General features: G+C 37.7%; 1 protein-coding gene across 1 annotated transcript in view; it reads right to left on the bottom strand.

Moving 5' to 3' along the window:
* The window catches only part of LOC127569323 (pro-neuregulin-2, membrane-bound isoform-like), a 490,672-nt gene that overhangs the window by 48,492 nt on the left and 423,935 nt on the right, over nucleotides 1-18,245 (bottom strand). The window contains 1 exon segment of the mRNA XM_052013852.1: nucleotides 996-1,122. Within this exon segment, the coding sequence (XP_051869812.1) occupies nucleotides 996-1,122 (127 nt within the window).

Here is an 18,245-nt window from a genome sequence, read left to right as displayed (position 1 = left end):
AATTTAGCTTAGAAAAGAAAATACTAAATTGATGTGATTTAAAGTCTGTTGGAAAGGGAACTGTTAAGACATCCACATGAATGTACTTGTTTGAGAATTTTTCTTCATGTTCATGAACAATACAGAAGCAATTATTTGAAATCATTTTATGTCAGATAAGAAATTCTTCCAGCAGCTTGGATAAAATGATTTGTTAACTATTTTCCTGAACAACTTTATATTTCAAAGTGAAAGATGTAACCATAAGGAAGGAACAGCTTGTCTTTTCCTTGTAAGGTGGTAAAGAATTATGTAGCAGAAATGTAGTGACTGAACATGGCAGTTTAAAGCTTCGAATCCCTTCAGGCATCAACTACATTATCTGACTTGTTGGACTCATGCAGTCTTCCAAGTGAATAAGCCATGAGAAGTGAGTTTTTGCTTGTTAAGATTTATATTCTGCTTATTGAAGATTTGTCAAGCAATTAGCCAAAATCAGACATCACAAATGCCACATTGCACACTGTTAAAACCCAAATACCCTCTGCATAATACAGAATCAAATGTTTTATTTACACAATACATGTATGCAGATATTATGCAATGAATACTGAAGACGCCTTTTTTTGTAACATTTTAAAGGATAGTTGTGTTTTGTGACAATCAGACTGTCTAGACATGGATAACATGAGGAGATACACTTCCTTCAGTTGACACACAGTATTAAAGATTCCCATTTCAATTGGCATTTTTCAAATGAAACATTTTTTAAAAAATTGCTTGACTTAGCAATGCAAAGATAACACTGTAACTTTTTCCCTAGGACCATCTGTGCAGCTGCATTATGGTTGTACAGTCCAATTATTAAAATAACCCTCATATTCACCACCTAGCTGTCTCCTTCAGTACTCAAAAGGCAAATCAATTTTAGTATTGTCAAATAAAACACATTTAATCTCGGTAGAAATGCTGAGTAATATCCTTCTAATATAGCACAGAAAAATGCACTCACTTACTTGCAAGAAAGTTCATTAATACCATCAATGTAATAACACACCCCGCCATTAACACAGTAGGATTTGTCTGACTCATTGCATCTTCTAGCATGACCGGATTCCGGTGAGAGTGTAGTAGTAGCAGCAGCTGCAAAATAAAATGGACATGTTCAGAATTTCCTTCTCATAAAATTCTATGAAACATGACTTATTTTAAATATTACATGAGCAGACTGTTCAACCCAGCTATGCCCTGTTGGTTCCTTGAAAGAGCGATCCATTCACTTCCATTTTACTGCTCTTTTGCAACATCATCTTCAAGAATTAACATTTTTTTGTTTTAAAATCAATTATGCAAATTTCTTGCTCCACTGTTTCAAGAGGGAAGGCGTCATTCCTTGTTTAACAGTGTGTGTGTTTGGGGGGGGGGGGCGGGGCGGGGGGGGGGGAGAGAACATTCAGCCAATCTCTATATTTAGTGATATTCTTTAGGGATGGTCTCTAGTTGCTAAATCAAAAAACAATGGCGAAAGTTTTATTTCACTTACTAATTGAAAACCTCCAGCAGGTCCCTTTTAGATGCCTACAAATAGGATTGCACAGCACCATATAAACAATTCCTTGGCGTGATAAATTGGTAAATTGGTTTATTATTGTCACATGTACCATTCTTTTGCATGCCATCCATACGGATCATTTCATTACAACTGTGCATTGAGGTTGTACAAGGGAAAACAATAACAGAATGTAGAATAAAGTGTTACAGTTACAGGGAAAGTGCAGTGCAGGCAGACAATAAGGTGCAAGGCCATAACAAGGTAGATTGTGAGGTCAAAAGTCCATCTTATTGTACTAGGGGATTGTTCAATAGTCTTATAACAGCGGGATAGAAACTATCCTTGAGCCTGGTAGTATGTGCTTTCTTTCAGGCTTTTGTGTATTCTGCCTGATTTTGGGGGGAGTGAGGAGGGGAAGAGAGAATGTTTGGGGTGGGTGTGGTCTTTGATTATGTTGGCTGCTTTACTGAGGCAGCAAGAGGTGTAGATGGAGGGGAGGTTGGTTTCTGTGATGTGCTGAGCTGTGTCCACAACATTCTGGAGTTTCTTGCAGTCTCGGGCAGAGCAGTTGCCTTACCAAGCCCTGATGCATCTGGATAGGATGTGAAAGTTCCAAAGTTGGATTGGACACCTTTTATTGGGATTGAAGCTGCTGTGCCCAACTTGTACATAGTGTCAGACAGTACAATTAGGTAACAAGTTCAGCACCACACCTTCACCTGCTATCGTTCAAAATTAGATCTTCCCTGTTGAGATGGGAATTCTGCAATCGATGCATTTCATACAGCATCTGCCAGCCTCATTTCATATATTTTGTGCATTGAAAAAAACTCATCACTGCTTGCTCCATTAAACATTACAACCTTTTTTATTTTATGTACCCAGGTGCATTGGGCTTTGATCTCTGCCTCAGTGATCATTGTGCATTAGTGTATGATCCACGCATGGCACAGGAGTCCATGAAAGCAAGCAACTGCATGTCATCAACATAGAAGAATTTTGTATCTGACTCTGCTGCACAATGCTGCCCCTCCCTCCCCACAACATTTCCCCTCAATTTCAATGCAAATTCATTCATGTTTGGCAACCCCCTCCCTGTGATCGCTCAACAAAGATATAGCAGTTGTAAACTTCTTGTTGTGATGTGCAAAACTTGAGACTCTTCCAAGGTAAGAAGAATAATAGTGTGTTTTTAAAGAATTTTTCATCCAATTTAGCCATAATTTTTGGTAAAGTATTACATGCACTGCAGTTTCAGAGCACCTAATTAGGTCTAATCCAATTTCTCGGCAAACTATTTCTTTCTATTTCCACAGCCCCAACAAGCAATGTCCCACACTCTGCGTGGCAAGGCATTCCCAAAACTCAGAACTCTCTGAGAGAAGAAATTCTTCCACCTCTGAGTTTTAAATGGACACCTCTTCTGAGATTCTGCCCTCTAGTCTTGGACTCTCCCAATAGAGAAAATATTGTCTTGGAATTTACCCAGTCTGTCCCACTAATTATCTTACGTTTCCATAAAATTGCATCTCATTCTTCTAAACTCTGAGTACATTCACATTCTGTTTAACCTTTTCTTGTAAGACAATATCCCTCTGTATCCAGGATCAGTCCACCTTCAATGGAATAATATCTTTCTGTAAATAGGGGATGAAAACTGTTCACACTACTCTAGAGGTGGTCTCACTGATGCCGTGTACAGCCATAACTTCAATCATAGCTGGACGATAATCCCTAATGCATGCCAGACATGTTATTACCATTTCATGTGACACTCATAACAGGACATGCTCTCCTAATAATGATTATAATAACTCAAATTAGGACAGCAAATATATCAAAAGGGGCATTTTAACTACCTGGCAAAAATAAAGCAGAGAAGGGGGATAAAATGGAGGTAGCAGACTTACTGCCTATTTGTTGGGATGAGCCAGCATCTGCTACATTATTACTCTTGGAAAATAGATGTAAGTTGATATTGATAACATCTCAATGGCATTTTAAATATTTACAAGACAGGGACACTGCAGTGGACATTAACTTTTCTGTTGCACCACCAAGTTTACTGAGTATAATATCTAAATATAGTTAGGTAGTAGACTCTACAGGAATAATATTGGTTGCTGCTACCCCAGTTACCCTCTAACTTCTGTAACTGCACCTCTCCTTCATGTTGAATTGGAACTAACAGCTGATTCGGGTTAATATTTGGCATCTGAAATGTGGCAATTGTATATGAGAGATTTGGCCCTAAAAAAAAGCTCTGTTCTTGAAGCTGGCAGTCAGTGAACCGGATTGTTGCATTTGCTGGCTGACTAAATTCTACCCCAATACATGTGTCGGTCCACTGTCAAGTAGACACAATCAAGTATTATCTGGTATTCACTGTACAAGCATGTTGCTGGAAAATGTACAGTTAAAACATCGAGCAAGTGGTATTTGATAAAGTGAGCCAAATTTAAAAGATATACATTCATCTCTCAGGAAGGGACAAGAGATCTTTCAGCCTTAATTTGCTCCTATAGTATTTTCAAGTTGAAACTTATTAATTAACCCTATACAAAGCTTGCAATACAGAAAACCAAAAATAGAGTCAATGTAAAATAGGAATATTCTGTCTGCCGGGAATGTTGAAGAGCAGTTATTTTGTTGATTTTACCAAATATTTAGTGCAAACAATTCCTTATATAGGTTCTTGCAAGATCTAAAATGTGTTAACTTATTATCAAAATTATCAAAATCACATCTGATTTCATGCATCAAAATTCTGTTAATGTCGACACACATGATACAAAATAGAGGCATAACCATTAATCATAGCTATAAATTATCACACATTTACTAATTCCCATCTGCTATGAGTGAGTGCAATGGCCCTTCTTTCTCACGTTCATTTAGATCAGGTAGGATATTAATGTAATTCTGTCCTGTATACAACTTAATCTATACTTTCCAGGGCAACAATAGATAACGATCAATAATTGAACTAACAAAGTCAAGGAAAAGATAAATATAAAGATTTTGATTGGAGCAAACAACTGCAGATGCTTTGAATCCAAAATACCATATTTGAGAGAAAAAGGACCCACCATTCATGATTAAGTAAAAAAAAATGTTGTATCAAATCTAAAGAAAAAGTAAACAACTCTGCAAAAAAAGGTGGCAGAAGATTGAATATTAAAAAAAGATTAAGCTAGCCAGAAATAGAAAAACAGAGTAAAAGTTTCCATAGGTATTTAAAAAAAAGAGTTAACAAGTTAAGCATTTATCCAGAAGCCAGGGAGTCTGGGAAATTACTAGTGGAAATAAGGTGATGACCCATGAATTAAACAGGCATTTTACATCAGTCTTCACCATAAAGGATACAAATTACAGCTCAAAAGTTTCTGTTAATCAGGAATTAAAGAGAAAATTACAATCACCAGGGCACTGGTACCGAGCAAATTGTTGGATTGTTTGTACTAAAAGGAATGGGAACAACTTTGCAGCAGCTTTTAATTGATCTTGCCAAGGCCTTTGACTCCATGGGCCATAAGCTTATTTTTAAAGTTCTTTGGTGCATGAGCTTTGATAAACATTTGATTAACCTCATCACCAACGTTTATTTTAACACAGAGACACAAGAGATTGCAGATGCTGGATTCTGGAGCAACAAACAGTCTGCTGTGGGAGGAAAGGAAATGTCAACATTACGGGTCGAAACCCTATATCAGTCCTGATGCAGGGTTTTGACCCGAAATGTCGACGATCCCTTTCCTCCCACAGATGCTGCTCGACCTGCAGAGTTCCTCAAGCAGATTGTTTGTTTACTTTTACACATCAACCACTTATATTTTAACCCATTAAGTTCTAATAGAATTCATCTTGGGATCCTAAGAATAGTTAGTTAGAGAACTGATACGTTGGTTTAAATTTCCAAACTCCCCTAGATTCAGAAAAGGTTCCATTTAGATTGGAACCGGCAACTGGAACTCCTTTACTCAGAAAGAGAGGGAGACACTGAGCAGGGAACTGGATGCCAGTTAGCTTAAGTCTGTCATAGGGAAAATTTAGAAGCCATTATCAAAGGTGTTATGGCAAGGTACATAGAAAAAATGTCAAGTAATCAGGCAAAGGGTTTAGTGAAAGGGAAATTATGTTTGACCAACTTATTGGAGTTCTTTGAAGAAGTAACATTGGCTGTGGATAAAGGTGAACTGGTGGATGTGTGTACTTAAACTTCCGGAAGCATTTGATAAGGTGCTGCATTAAAGGCTATTGTGGAAAATAAAATCTCATGGTACAGGAGATGGCATTGGTGTGAATAGAAAATTGTCTGATTATCAGGAAACAGAGTGGGCATAAATGGGTCTTTTTCTCCTTGGCATGATTTAATGAGTGGTGTGCCACACAAGGTCAGTGCATGGACTTCAACTTTTTAACAGCTTTTAATAAATGAATTGGATGAAGGCATTAAGGTTTAGTTGGTAAATTTGCTGATGATTCAAAGATTGGTAGAAATTAAGTTATGAAGAGGACATAAGGAGGCTACAAAGGGATTCAGATGGGTTAAGTGACTGGGAAAAGATCTGGCAAATGGAGTTTAATCTGGAAAAAAAATTGAAATTTCCCATTTTGATTGGAAAAATTAAAAAGATGTTATATAAGTGGTAACTGCAGAACTCTAAGGTGCAGAGGGATTTGAGTATCCTAATGCATGACTTGCAGAAGGCTAATGTGCAGGTACAGCACATAAATAAGGTTGCTAGTTTTCCTAATTATTACTAGGGGAATTGAATAAAAACATAGGGTGGTTATACTTCAGTTATATAGGGTGTTGCTGAGAATACACCTGTAGAACTATTGGTCTCCCTATTTAAGGATTGATGTTAGTTCACTGAAAACCGTTCAGAGAAGACATACTAGACTAATATAAGAGGCTTGTCTTACAAGCAAAGGTTAGACAGGCTAGGTTTGTATCCACTGGAGTTTAGAAAAGTTAGAAGGGACAATTCAAACATGAAAATTTTCAGGGGTCTTGACAGGGTGGATGTGGAGACAGTGTTTCCTCTTCTGGGAGAATGTAGAATTAGGGATAACTGATTAAAAGTAAGGGTCACTCATTTAAGATCAAGGTAAGACAAAATTTGTTCTGAAGGTCTGAGTCTTTGGAATGCTCTTCCTCAAAGCATTGTGGAAGCAGTGACTTTGAACTTTTTAAAGGCAAAGGTAGATAGACACATAAACAAGGGGATAAATGATCAATGTGAATAGACATTAATATGGAGGTGAGGTTACAAACAGATCAGCCATGTTCTTAAGTGATGGAGCAGGTTTGAGGGGCCGAGTGGCCTACTCCTGCGCCTAGTTTATTTGCTTGCTAGTAAACATGACAGAAGCAGTGCTGCAATGGGCTGTAACAGTTTTTAAATGATCAATTAGTAAAGTAGCAACTTAATTAAAATTTGATTGCTTTAATTCAATCAAAGTGCAAACCTATCAAGGGAAGCATTTCAGTTCACCTATTCACCTATTTTATAACAATTTGTAATAGCTGCATAAGCATGTGAAAAGATACCTGCATTTTAATGGAAGACTTATATCAAAAGACTTGACAATTATTAAATCAATAACAGGACCCTTTTAATTAAACCCTTGTAAACTTTACACAATAATAATACTGATAACATTTCAGGAAGTGGACAGGGAAATTCCATCCAGTCAGTGCAGAAAATAATAAACAGCAGGCTAATTGAAATGTAACATCTGTGAAGCAAGCTGCCTTATCTTCCACTATTGATAGTGAACTGCTATGCACAATGAAATCAGTGTTCTCTGTAATTTCATCACCATCATCTTCTCTTTCATGACTAACAGCAAATAAGCAATCCATTGCTTCTAGGTAGAGATTCTTCTTGTATGACAGATTGTTAGCCTGGATCACAACCACTTTTTAAGAAAAATCAACATACGTAATGGAGGGGATGAGGTGAAGATGGTATTGCTAATCCACTCCTTCTGACTCACATACCAGGCAATCTGAAGAAACACACACCATCAAACCATGTGCTAGCAGCTGTACCAGAATAAATGAAACACTATTTACCATTTAAAAACAGAAGTTTGGACATTAGTGTATTACATTTAATGCCAGGGTTACCAAACAATAATGCTTAATTAGACTTTGTACAGAAAATTGACTTTGATATGGAATGCAACCATCATGCCTTAACCAACAGCTCAACAAACAGATTCATTACCCTCTGGATAACAAATTACCAAGAATTGCCAGTGGAACTAGCAATGTAACAAGGAAGTCTGATGTGATTAGAGTGAATTCAAGCTATCTTCCAATGTCTCAATTTCACCAGGACAATTCTGTTGCTGCTACCTTCACCTGTTCATTTCAAATTTTATTAAGAGCCTTAACATGCCAGATTTCTGCTTCATTGTAACTGTTGGCAAGTAAATACTTGTAATGTACTCCATCACGCCCCCCTTCACCCCCAGTTCCTTGTAGTGTAACTCCACTGCCTGCCCAGTGAACTAATGTTTTCAAACTATGAAAGTTCCATTCTTCTTCCATTTTGCTCACCTACCAACTGCTCTGGTACTAAATAAACATTTCATTATTGCAGTTCACACCTAATTATATTTTGGACTGTCCCACTTTTATACTTCCATTTTCTGTACTCTGACTCTTCAGCAAACAGGTCAGGCAGAGTTCTCCTTATAATACTGATCAAAGCTACCTCAATCCTCTTCTATGCATTTTAAGTAGCTATTTACTCTACCATTTAGCATAAAAAGCAACTTTCTTTCAGCTTCAAGTAACAGTTTAGAAATAGTTAAATGCTCACCAGAACAATTTTCATGTTTTAGAAATAATCGGAATCAGTTTGAAATTTCACTTCAGAATTTGATATTATGCATATCAAAAGGTAAAAACAGAAATCAAATTTTGTCAGCATTACAATGTCAACACTGCACATATCAAGTAACAAAGCAAGTATTAAGTTCCAAAGAGACGGGCAAGAATTTTATGATACACTCTCTTCCCTTTTTATTTCCTTTTTCTTATTTCCTTCTTTTTCTCAACCCAGTTATTCAGCTACTTTAGTTGTTTCTTACTTTCCTAATCTGTCCTATAGGAGGAAGCTATTTGTTTGTTTAGCTTTCTACCTCTTCATGATTTTGTTTAATTTGTAGTCTTTGTCTCTTTTGGCTATCTGTACTTAGCTTGTTACCTGTTAACACTGCATATTATTAACACCAGTCCATGAATCATTAATTAGTGGCACAATAATTTAAATCTTCATGTAATCCTCTATATCTTAAATATTCAGCTTGTTCTGTATTCATCAAGTTTTCTTTTCTCTGTCATGAAATTGATGATAGTACTTTGCACCAATTACGAAAATTATTTTTACTGATGAGGTGCACAAATTTAACCCTTCAAAGTGCAGTTGAAAAAAATCATGTTATGTAAATAATTTGAATTTTAGATAAAGGAATTTTTAGCATAGTTTAATCACCGATAGGTCAAGAATAACAAGAAAGTAATGTAGATAAAAGTAGTGTCCATTTCATCGTAATAATATTTTTTTTCTCCATGCATTTAAACCAATGGAGAACATTGCTGGAACTACTTTCACTCTGGGGTCTTGCAAATACAACTAGAATAGTAATATCTGAAAGTATTTGGTATGATCTACCATCCAATTCTCATTGATGATCTACCTAGGTCCATATTCCTCACACCTATCATCCACCATTAGTTAATGTAGTTAATGGTGTTTTTTTATTGTTCTAATTGTGTTCTTTCTTGCAAAGATTGTGTATAATTTACATTTAATGTATGTTCTTCTTGTGAATGCTGCTGCAAGTAAGTTTCTCATTGCACCTATACATACATGTACTTGTGCATATGACAATTGTTACGGACTCAGTGAAAGTCCCTTTAAGATAGAGAGTGTGTGTGTATGTGTGTGTGGGGCGTGCTTACGTCAATAGAAGATAAAGGACGTAATGACGTTGTTGAAGAAGTCAGAAGAAGAAGGAGAAGAGAGAGAGAGAGAGAGAAGGGAGAGAGACACCAGCCTGCTTGTTTTCTCTATCGATGGATGAGAAACAATAATTGTGTTTGCCACTGAAATCCATGTATGGAAGTTGGAAGTAATCCGGTGGAGTTCACTTTGTTGCTGACCTGTAGAAGGAAACAGGTATTTGTGTGTGGACGACCACGGTTCGGATGCTTTTCGGGGTGAGGAAGTCACTACCGAGTAAACACTGAAGTGTCGTTTGGGTTCCATCGTGGAACATTTGGATTTCGTATGTACTCTCTCTATGTTTTCTACATCTACATCTTATCTTCAGACAACGGTGGTTGTTGAAGAAGCCCTTGCTCATGTTTCACCTTATGGCTTGCGGAACTGAACTTTAAGAACCATTCAGGAACTGGGAGTTTTGGACTTTGTCACACACACACACGACGAGTTTAGTTTTGGGGTTAACGTTCGAGGTTTAACATTCTTGAATTCTAACATACTAACATTTTTACTTTTATTTTACGTATTATCATAAGTAGTGATTAATAAAATAGTTTTTGACACTAAATCATGCTCAGTGTGTTTCTTTTGTTGCTGGTTCGTGACACAATACATTCGACTTTGACCTTGACTTCGATCAAAATGCAATAGACAGACCACATAATAGAACCAGTGCGCACACTCAAAAAAGACTTTGATTTTCCAGTCACACAAACATCATTGCATGTCCCTGGCTGAAAAAAAGCATTGCCCATTGGGTTTAGGGAAATTGCTTGTCGTAACCAATAGCCTCTCTGTATTCTGAGTTATCCTCCAATGTTCTTCTTTGTCATATTATCCTTTATTTTCTTTGGAACAGAGGTGGTTGAGGTGAGACTTCATTGAGATGTATAAAGTTAAGAGAGGCGCAGGGAGGGTACATTAGAAACATATGTTTCCCATGGTAGAAGGAATAAAAAGCAGTGGCTTTAGATTTAAAGTACAAGAATTGGAAGGAGATTTGTTTTCCCTGTTATGGAGCACTGTAGAAGAACTTGGACCATGTTATCCCAGAAGCAACAATCACTGGGACCACCAACTCTTCCAAGTATAACAATACACTCCGCACCTGCTGGTTAAGTCATTATTTACCTTTCAGGCCTCAGTTCTCCCCCCCACCCCCACACTCAAACATTGTACTGACACCCTTGCATCCATTTCTGATTTACCACATCACTAACCCCTGATGGCCAAGGCCTAGACCCTGATTTCCTTCCCGCCACCCCCCACCCCACCACCACCACCAAACATTAGCCCATTAGCACCTCCAACCATCCTCTGGGCTCTGATTTTCCCATAACTCTCCATCCATCTATTGAGCCTGGAGCTACCAAACCCAGGAAATGATAGGAGTGTCTATCACGAAAATGCAAAGTGCCCATTCATTTGCAGGCTTCAGAGCACAACTGAAGTTTACAGGGGAAGGCGTAGAGGGGAGCAACAATCAAAACATCATCCAGCTCAGCCTTTCAGGTGCATTAGAATTTCTAGGCCAATATCTTACAGAGCATACTATAGCTATAAATCATACAGAAACCAGAGCCCTGCATAAGGTTTTCTTTAATATGCAAAACAGGGATAATCACACCTCATGCATAATTACAAATTATTCATTCAGACTCTTATCTTGCTTCACTGGTTTAAAAAAACAAAATATATCATTCAGCTGAAATGTAGAAGACAGACAGACAGACTGAATTTAAAATGATTAAGCATGTAGGGTACTAAAGATTTATTATGATAACTTAGGAAAACAAATTACAAAGCTCCTAAATATTCTCTCTCAGCTGATTCATAACTGAAAGCTATACTGGCTGAAGGGTAAATGCAGATCAGCAACAGGGGGTCATGCAGGAATCCACGCTCACATGAGCGATGGGTGCTGCCCTTGGACATCTTTGACTGACGACAAAGCCAATCCCCTTGCTTTGCCACCTTTCAAAACCATTAACCGTGTTTCTAACCTTCCAAAAGCTCAGGACAGTCAAAAAAAATGAAAAAACTTCTCAAAAATAAATAATATTTGTTTAAATATTTAAAATTACTTTTAAGTAATTAAAGCATTAATGTAAGTAATTAAAAATATGCAACTTCCCTTATTCATATAGGATTCAAATCCGCTTTCAGGTTAAGCTACCCATGGATTCCTTTTGGTTTATTCTGTTATGGGCACAATAGGAATGGACAGTGCTGCCAAGACTGGTATTTATTGCCCATTCCTATTATCCCCAGGCAGGTGGTGGTGAGCCGCCTTGTTGAACTGTTGGATTCCTTCCAGTGAAAGTACTCCCACAGTGGAGTTTGGGAGTAAATTCCAGGATTTAGATCCAGCTACGATGAAGGCATAGCAATATATTTTCAAGGCAAGAGAGTGTTGAATGAGATATCCTGCATCCAGTTTAAAATTGTCTTATATAATTTTGATAGGAATGCCAATATTGTCACCGTAAGCAACAAAAAGGCTTGGAGCATCTGGTCATATAACCATGCAGTTCACACCAAACTTAGATGCTCTAAACTACGTGGTGACCAGGATTACAGTTGTAGAGCGAGGCTGTGGCTAAGACAAAAGGCAGGAGGACCTGGGTTTCTGTATCATTATTGTTATATTGGAGCTTTATCATGCTGTGGTACCTTCTTGACTGTAAACCTATGCCCCTAATTCTCCCTGCTTGAGTGCTCATGCTCACATTGTCCACGAGACCAACATTACTCTTGGACTTGTGTGGTCTGGGGGCTCGGCCTCACCCAGTGTTGGTCCTGTACTTGTACCTTACAAGAAACTGATTGCCTCCTGCATTCAGCAGATTTGCTGCACTAACTCATTATCGGTGGTGCCTGGACTGGTAGGAGGGGCCATCTGCTGCTACCAGCCCTGGCACTGGCCAGCTCAGCTCTTTGGAGATGTCAGCAGTGCAGTGAGATCCTCTGCTGAATGGCATTGGGCATGCCTGGAGATTGACAGATGGCCACGTGTCAGAAGTTCGAGCAATATTTGATTCCAAAGTCCGTCAGCACTTTAAGCCCCAGAGATAAATACAAGTGGTCCAGCAGAAGATCTGTCCATGGGGATGGAGATATAACTAGGTGAAGTCCTGCCTACAACAATCCCTGCCCTTATTCTCAGGAGAAACAAAGGACTGCAGATGCTGGAATCTAGATGAAAAATACTATGATACTGAAGGAACTCAGCAGGCCAGGCAGCATTCGTGGAGAAAAGCAGGTGGTCAATGAGTCCTGAAGAAGGGTCCTGACCTGAAACGTTGACAGCCTGCTTTTCTCCACGGATGCTGCCTGGCCTGCTGAGTTTCTCCAATATCATGGTGTTTTTCCTCATTTTTAAGATACATTTTGGACAATCCTCTGTGTGACTTGGAGTGGAACTGCAAGTGATGATATTCCTTTACGCCTGAAGCTCTTGATCTTGGTCATTTGGGAGATGCTGTTAGAATAGCCAAGATGAGTATTTTGCAGTGCATTTTGTGAAGGGTACACATTGTAGCCATTGTGTCCTGATGGTGGAGGGAACGGCTGTTTGGGATGCCCATCAAGTGGCTACTTTGCCCTGGATGGTCTCCAGTATCTGAAGTGTTGTTGAAGCTGTACTCATCCCATGAATTGAGGAATTCACCACCACTCTCCTGATTCATGCCTTGTAGAAATTGTGCCTGCTCTGCCACGACAGAACTTCTACCTCAGCATCACTTTTCTGCATTAATCCTATATTGCTAGATCCCCATAAAAGCTATAGACATAGAGTGATACAGCACAGAAACGGGCCCTACAGTTCACCAAGTCTGCACCAACCATCAAGTACCCATTTTTATACTAATCCAACCCCAACCCATTTTATCCTCCCCACATTCCCATCAACTCCCCCCTAAATGCAACCACTGATCTAAACACTAGGGGCAATTTATTGTCATTGATTAGCTGACCCACCCGCACATTTTTGGGATATGGGAGGAAACCAGAGAAACCCCAGGGGAAACACACAGTCACGGGGAGAACACGCAAACTCCACCAGAGATCAGGATTGAACCCGGGTCACCGGAATAGTGTGGCAGCAGCTTTACTAGCTGCGCCACTGTGCCACCCAAAGGTGTGAGGAAAAATACTAAAAATGTTAGGCCCAACACTTGATTCAGGATCGAGTCCCAGAGCAAACAGTACTAGGATTGCAAGAATCATGTACAGTGATTAATAGCGGTTTATGTAATGAATCTGGACTATTGAGATACCTGAAAAAATACACCAAGCAGCAAATATTTTTATGTAAAGTAGATATGTTGAAAATACAAAATAGAATAAAACATTAAATATTGTAAATCAAATCCAAAGTTTTGCAAGTGTTCCTAAGCCTTTTAGCTGAAAAGTTGTCTGTCAGTAACAAGGGTTGATTTCTAGCTTCTGACAGAGTAATGTTAATTATCATGCAATACAAAAGCAATAAAATTCAAAACCTACCCAATCAGAACAAATTATGCTAACACAGCAAGTGTTTCACAAGTTCCAAACAGTCCTCTGAACTGATTAAGAAAACATATTTTTCCCATCTATACATGTGGATCCAAGATGACATTGCCAATGATGTATCATTGGAAGTGTTATTTTGTGAGGAAAGAAAGCATGATACTGCGTAATATCCAGCATTATTCTGCTTTAAAATTGCACACGTGATCTATCACGAAGCAGACAGCCAATAACCGCAATGGAAATGTACTAGGGATAATCACAGGCTAATTCTTCTGAAGGAAACCTTAAGGTCAAGGTAGTTATTTCAGGTAAATTAGCAGGTAAATTAGTTGAAATCATTGAATCGCACTCTTCACTTTTTACAAATTGAAAGTCTGAATACTACATAGAACTTCATAGGGCATACAGAACAGAAACGGGTCATTCTGTCCAACTGGTCCATGCTGGCGTTTGTTGCATACACTTCCTTTCATCTCATCTAAATCTAAGGGTGTAACCCTTGTCCTTCATGTGCTGGTCTAGCCTCCCCTTGAATGAATCTGTGTTATCTGTTTCAACCAGTTGCTATGGCAGTGAGTTCCACACTCTCACCACTTTTTGTGTAAAGAAGTGTCTTTTGAATTCTGTGTAGGATTCGTTGGTGATTATCTTACATGGCTGCCTAGTACTTATGCTCTTCCCCACAAGAAGCAGCATTCTCTTTGTTTCCACTACATAAAAATCAGTTACTTCATTCTTTCCTGATGTGCATACCTCCTATTTTGATATTATCCTTGCAAGTCTTCTCTGAACCCTCTCCATTGGTTCCATATCTTTTTTATTAGATGGTGACCACAAGTGTGTGGAGTATTTCAAATGCAAGTCAACGAAGGTTCAATATGTTTTGCATAACTTCCCTTTTAAATTCTATCCTTTTAGAAATAAACCCCTGGTGCTTAATACGCTGTCTTGGTGTCTTGCTAATCTATGGTGCAACTTTAGTGACTATTTGTGCAAAGTTCCCTTTGATGTTGTCCCACACCCCCCCCCCCCCCCGACTTGTATCTTACAGATAAAAAGGGCCTCGACTCCCACCACTTTTCAATGGTTTTCTCAAACTATATCATGTTTAAACTTAGAAAAAATTAGGAGTGGCACTGTTGATTCTTCGCTTAAATTTGAGGAAGTTTGGAGTCCATTTATTCAATATTTTCATATGATATAGATCCCTTTTCAATAATCTTTGAACTTAGAGGAGCGGAGTTGACGACAAAATAATGCTCTTTGTTCATCGAGAAATATCAGTCCAGTTTTTTTTTCCTTTTGTAATTTTTTTTAGTTTGTTTCATTTTATTACTTACAATTTTTTTTCAATTTGGGTTTTTCTTTAATATAATAAACCTTTTTCTTTCTCCTTTTGACTTTCTTTTTGTAATATATTCATTTACCAAGAAACCGTGGGGCCTAGAATATATTTTTTATTCTTTATGACTATATGAATCATGATTGTCCTCCCGATCTCTTTGTATTACATGTATAATTACCAATGTTATATGTATTAATCTGTATTAATTTGAAAATTAATAAAAAGATTGAAAAAGAAAAAGTGGCCTCGATTCTTCTTACCAATATGCATTACCTCCTATATGTCAACATTGAACTTCATTTGTCAATTATGTCTATTTGTTAATATCCTCTTGTAATTTATTGTAGTTCGTCTCAGTATTATCTCCCCCACCCCCAATTTGGTATTATTTAGAAATTGTGTTTTTGATTCTGGAGTCTAAACTAATAACAAAAATTGTGAACTGCAGTGGTGCCTGCAGTTCCTTGTTCATTAATTATGGGGTACATTATTGGAGGTCTTTTGACAAAAGCTGCATTACGATTGTTTACTCTCTTTGTTAATTCCTCAAAAATCAATAAATATGGTCATATTTTATTTTATACTCTATTGTTGATTATTCAGTATTATACTTTCCATTTCTGGATGTTCTTCTGTTCTCTCTTTTAGTGGAGATTATCAGAATCAGGTTTGTTATCACTGACTTGTATGACATGAAATTTGTTGTTTTGCAGCAGCAGTACAGTGCAAAGACATAAAATTACTATAAATTACAAAATAAATAAAGTTGACTGGTCTATAATTCCCTGGACATGTTACATGCCCCTTGTTAAACATTGGTATTACTTCAGTGGTCTGCCAGTCTTCTGGCACTTATTTTTAGAACAAATTATGGAGTATATTTAGTTATACCTCTGCTATTCCTTACTTAGATTCTTTTAAAATGTGTGAATGCAATAAATCTCGATTCAGGGTTATATCCTCTTTGTGTTTGATTAGCTTACTTAACATATCACTTGCTTCAATTTTAATTACACTAATTTCATTATTCCTCTCATTATCCAACAATTCCACCATTTTATCTCCCTGGTAAATAACAAAGCAAAATAAAGAGTTACTATTTCTGCCATCTCTCTATTGTTATCCATGGTATTGTCCTGTCTATCAGTAGCCCTATTTACATTCCACCACTTTTTATTGACAGGTCTGTAAAATATTTTACTATCTTGTTTATATTCTTTGATAATTTAACTTCATATTTCCTCTCAGCTCTCCTTTTTTTTAAAACTTCTTTCCCAAACCCTTTTTATATTATATTGCCTCTTTTTTTTAATGATAACACAAAAAATAAGAACATAGTAAAATGAAACAGAAATCCTGAGGTTACTGCCAATGGCAGTGATCCATGATAGTTTTGCTGTCATTACAACTGCAAAATCCGGGCACTGTCGTTTAATTTTTCTCTCAAACAAAGTTAATTCAGAAGTGCTTTTTTAATCATTGTATCCATAACATTTATTCTAGGACAAAATTTCTCTTTCCTCTTCTGAAATTCAAACACTACCTGAAAAGTGGTCATCTTCTTATTGCTTGGTGGAATTCAAACTGTTTATTTAGTAGTAACATGGGAATCCTGGAAATAAGATTGAGTTAAATATTTACAGGGCCTTTGATTTAGAGGATGCAACAGTCAGTGTGATGTCAGCTAGCGTAAACAGTTTTTGCTTCAAAACAAAACCACTGTATTACAAACTGAAGCAGACTGTTCACTCCTACACAGTTATTATGCAAGTTTACACTGATGTTCTTGTACCTACAGAATGTATGGAGAATCTAAGTTATGTCATCTGGCAGATGGTGTGCAGACCCCATTTATTCATAAAGTATTTTTTCAACAGCTTCGTTTGTCTTTTCACCACAGATTTGCAATGAGTTTTTTAAAAAACGGCATTAATCAGCGGAGAGGCAACCTTTGTGCAAATTGCTATCCATGTGTTTTTGTTTTGCCTGATCAAATATGCTGCCTAACTGCTGGCCTAAAATTTGTTCACATTTTGGAATCTTGCTAAAGGATTGGGAAAACTAAAGGAAGATGTTACGAAACAGTGTTTTTACATGTGGAAACACAAGTTTTTGTAATCCAATACTATAATTGGATTTCAACTTTTCCAAGTGACATCTCAGGGTAAGAATGGCTGGCAAATGGATAAATCATTTGCCTCCATACTTGCAGGCTAACTCCTGCATTAGTAATTTGCCAGACACCAACCTGGGAATGTGGATTCTACGCTGGCCATTCACTTGAGAGCCTACTGATTCCATTTTTCTGTCTTTGCAAAACATTGAGAGGTATAAATTTATCCTCTGGTGTTTTCACTAAATTTTGGGTGTAGTAGCATAAATACATTAAACTCTGCTCCTGATCATCAGTTTTGCCAAATGGCACATTTAATGCACATAACAGAGAACAATTTCTAGCCCTCTATAAGCAAGGGGCGAATTCACACATCATCCACATTTGCTGCCTGTTACCAAGAAAAGCTGAGCAGGTGTGAAATGGAGACATAAAAATTTCTGCAGATGCTGGAATCTGGAGAATTGTGTTGTTTGCAACCTTTCTCAAGGACAGCAATACAGCCTGCCTGATAGAATTATGCAGTGAAAAGGTGAAGGAGAAAGACATCCTTCACTGTCACTGATGATGCTATTCTTATGGTATAAATTTTAAGTTCCACATGCAGAAGGCGGCATAGATCTGCTACCAATGCCACACAGACCCAGATCTGTACAGCTGCTTCTCACTATCACTCTCACACCCATGTGCCAGAACCTGGAGGTATGGATGACA

Source organism: Pristis pectinata, chromosome 4 (genome assembly GCF_009764475.1).
Source record: "Pristis pectinata isolate sPriPec2 chromosome 4, sPriPec2.1.pri, whole genome shotgun sequence".
NCBI classification, from domain to species: Eukaryota; Metazoa; Chordata; class Chondrichthyes; order Rhinopristiformes; family Pristidae; genus Pristis; species Pristis pectinata.
Note: the sequence above shows the minus strand (reverse complement) of the source record. Positions and strands in the feature narration are given on the sequence as shown.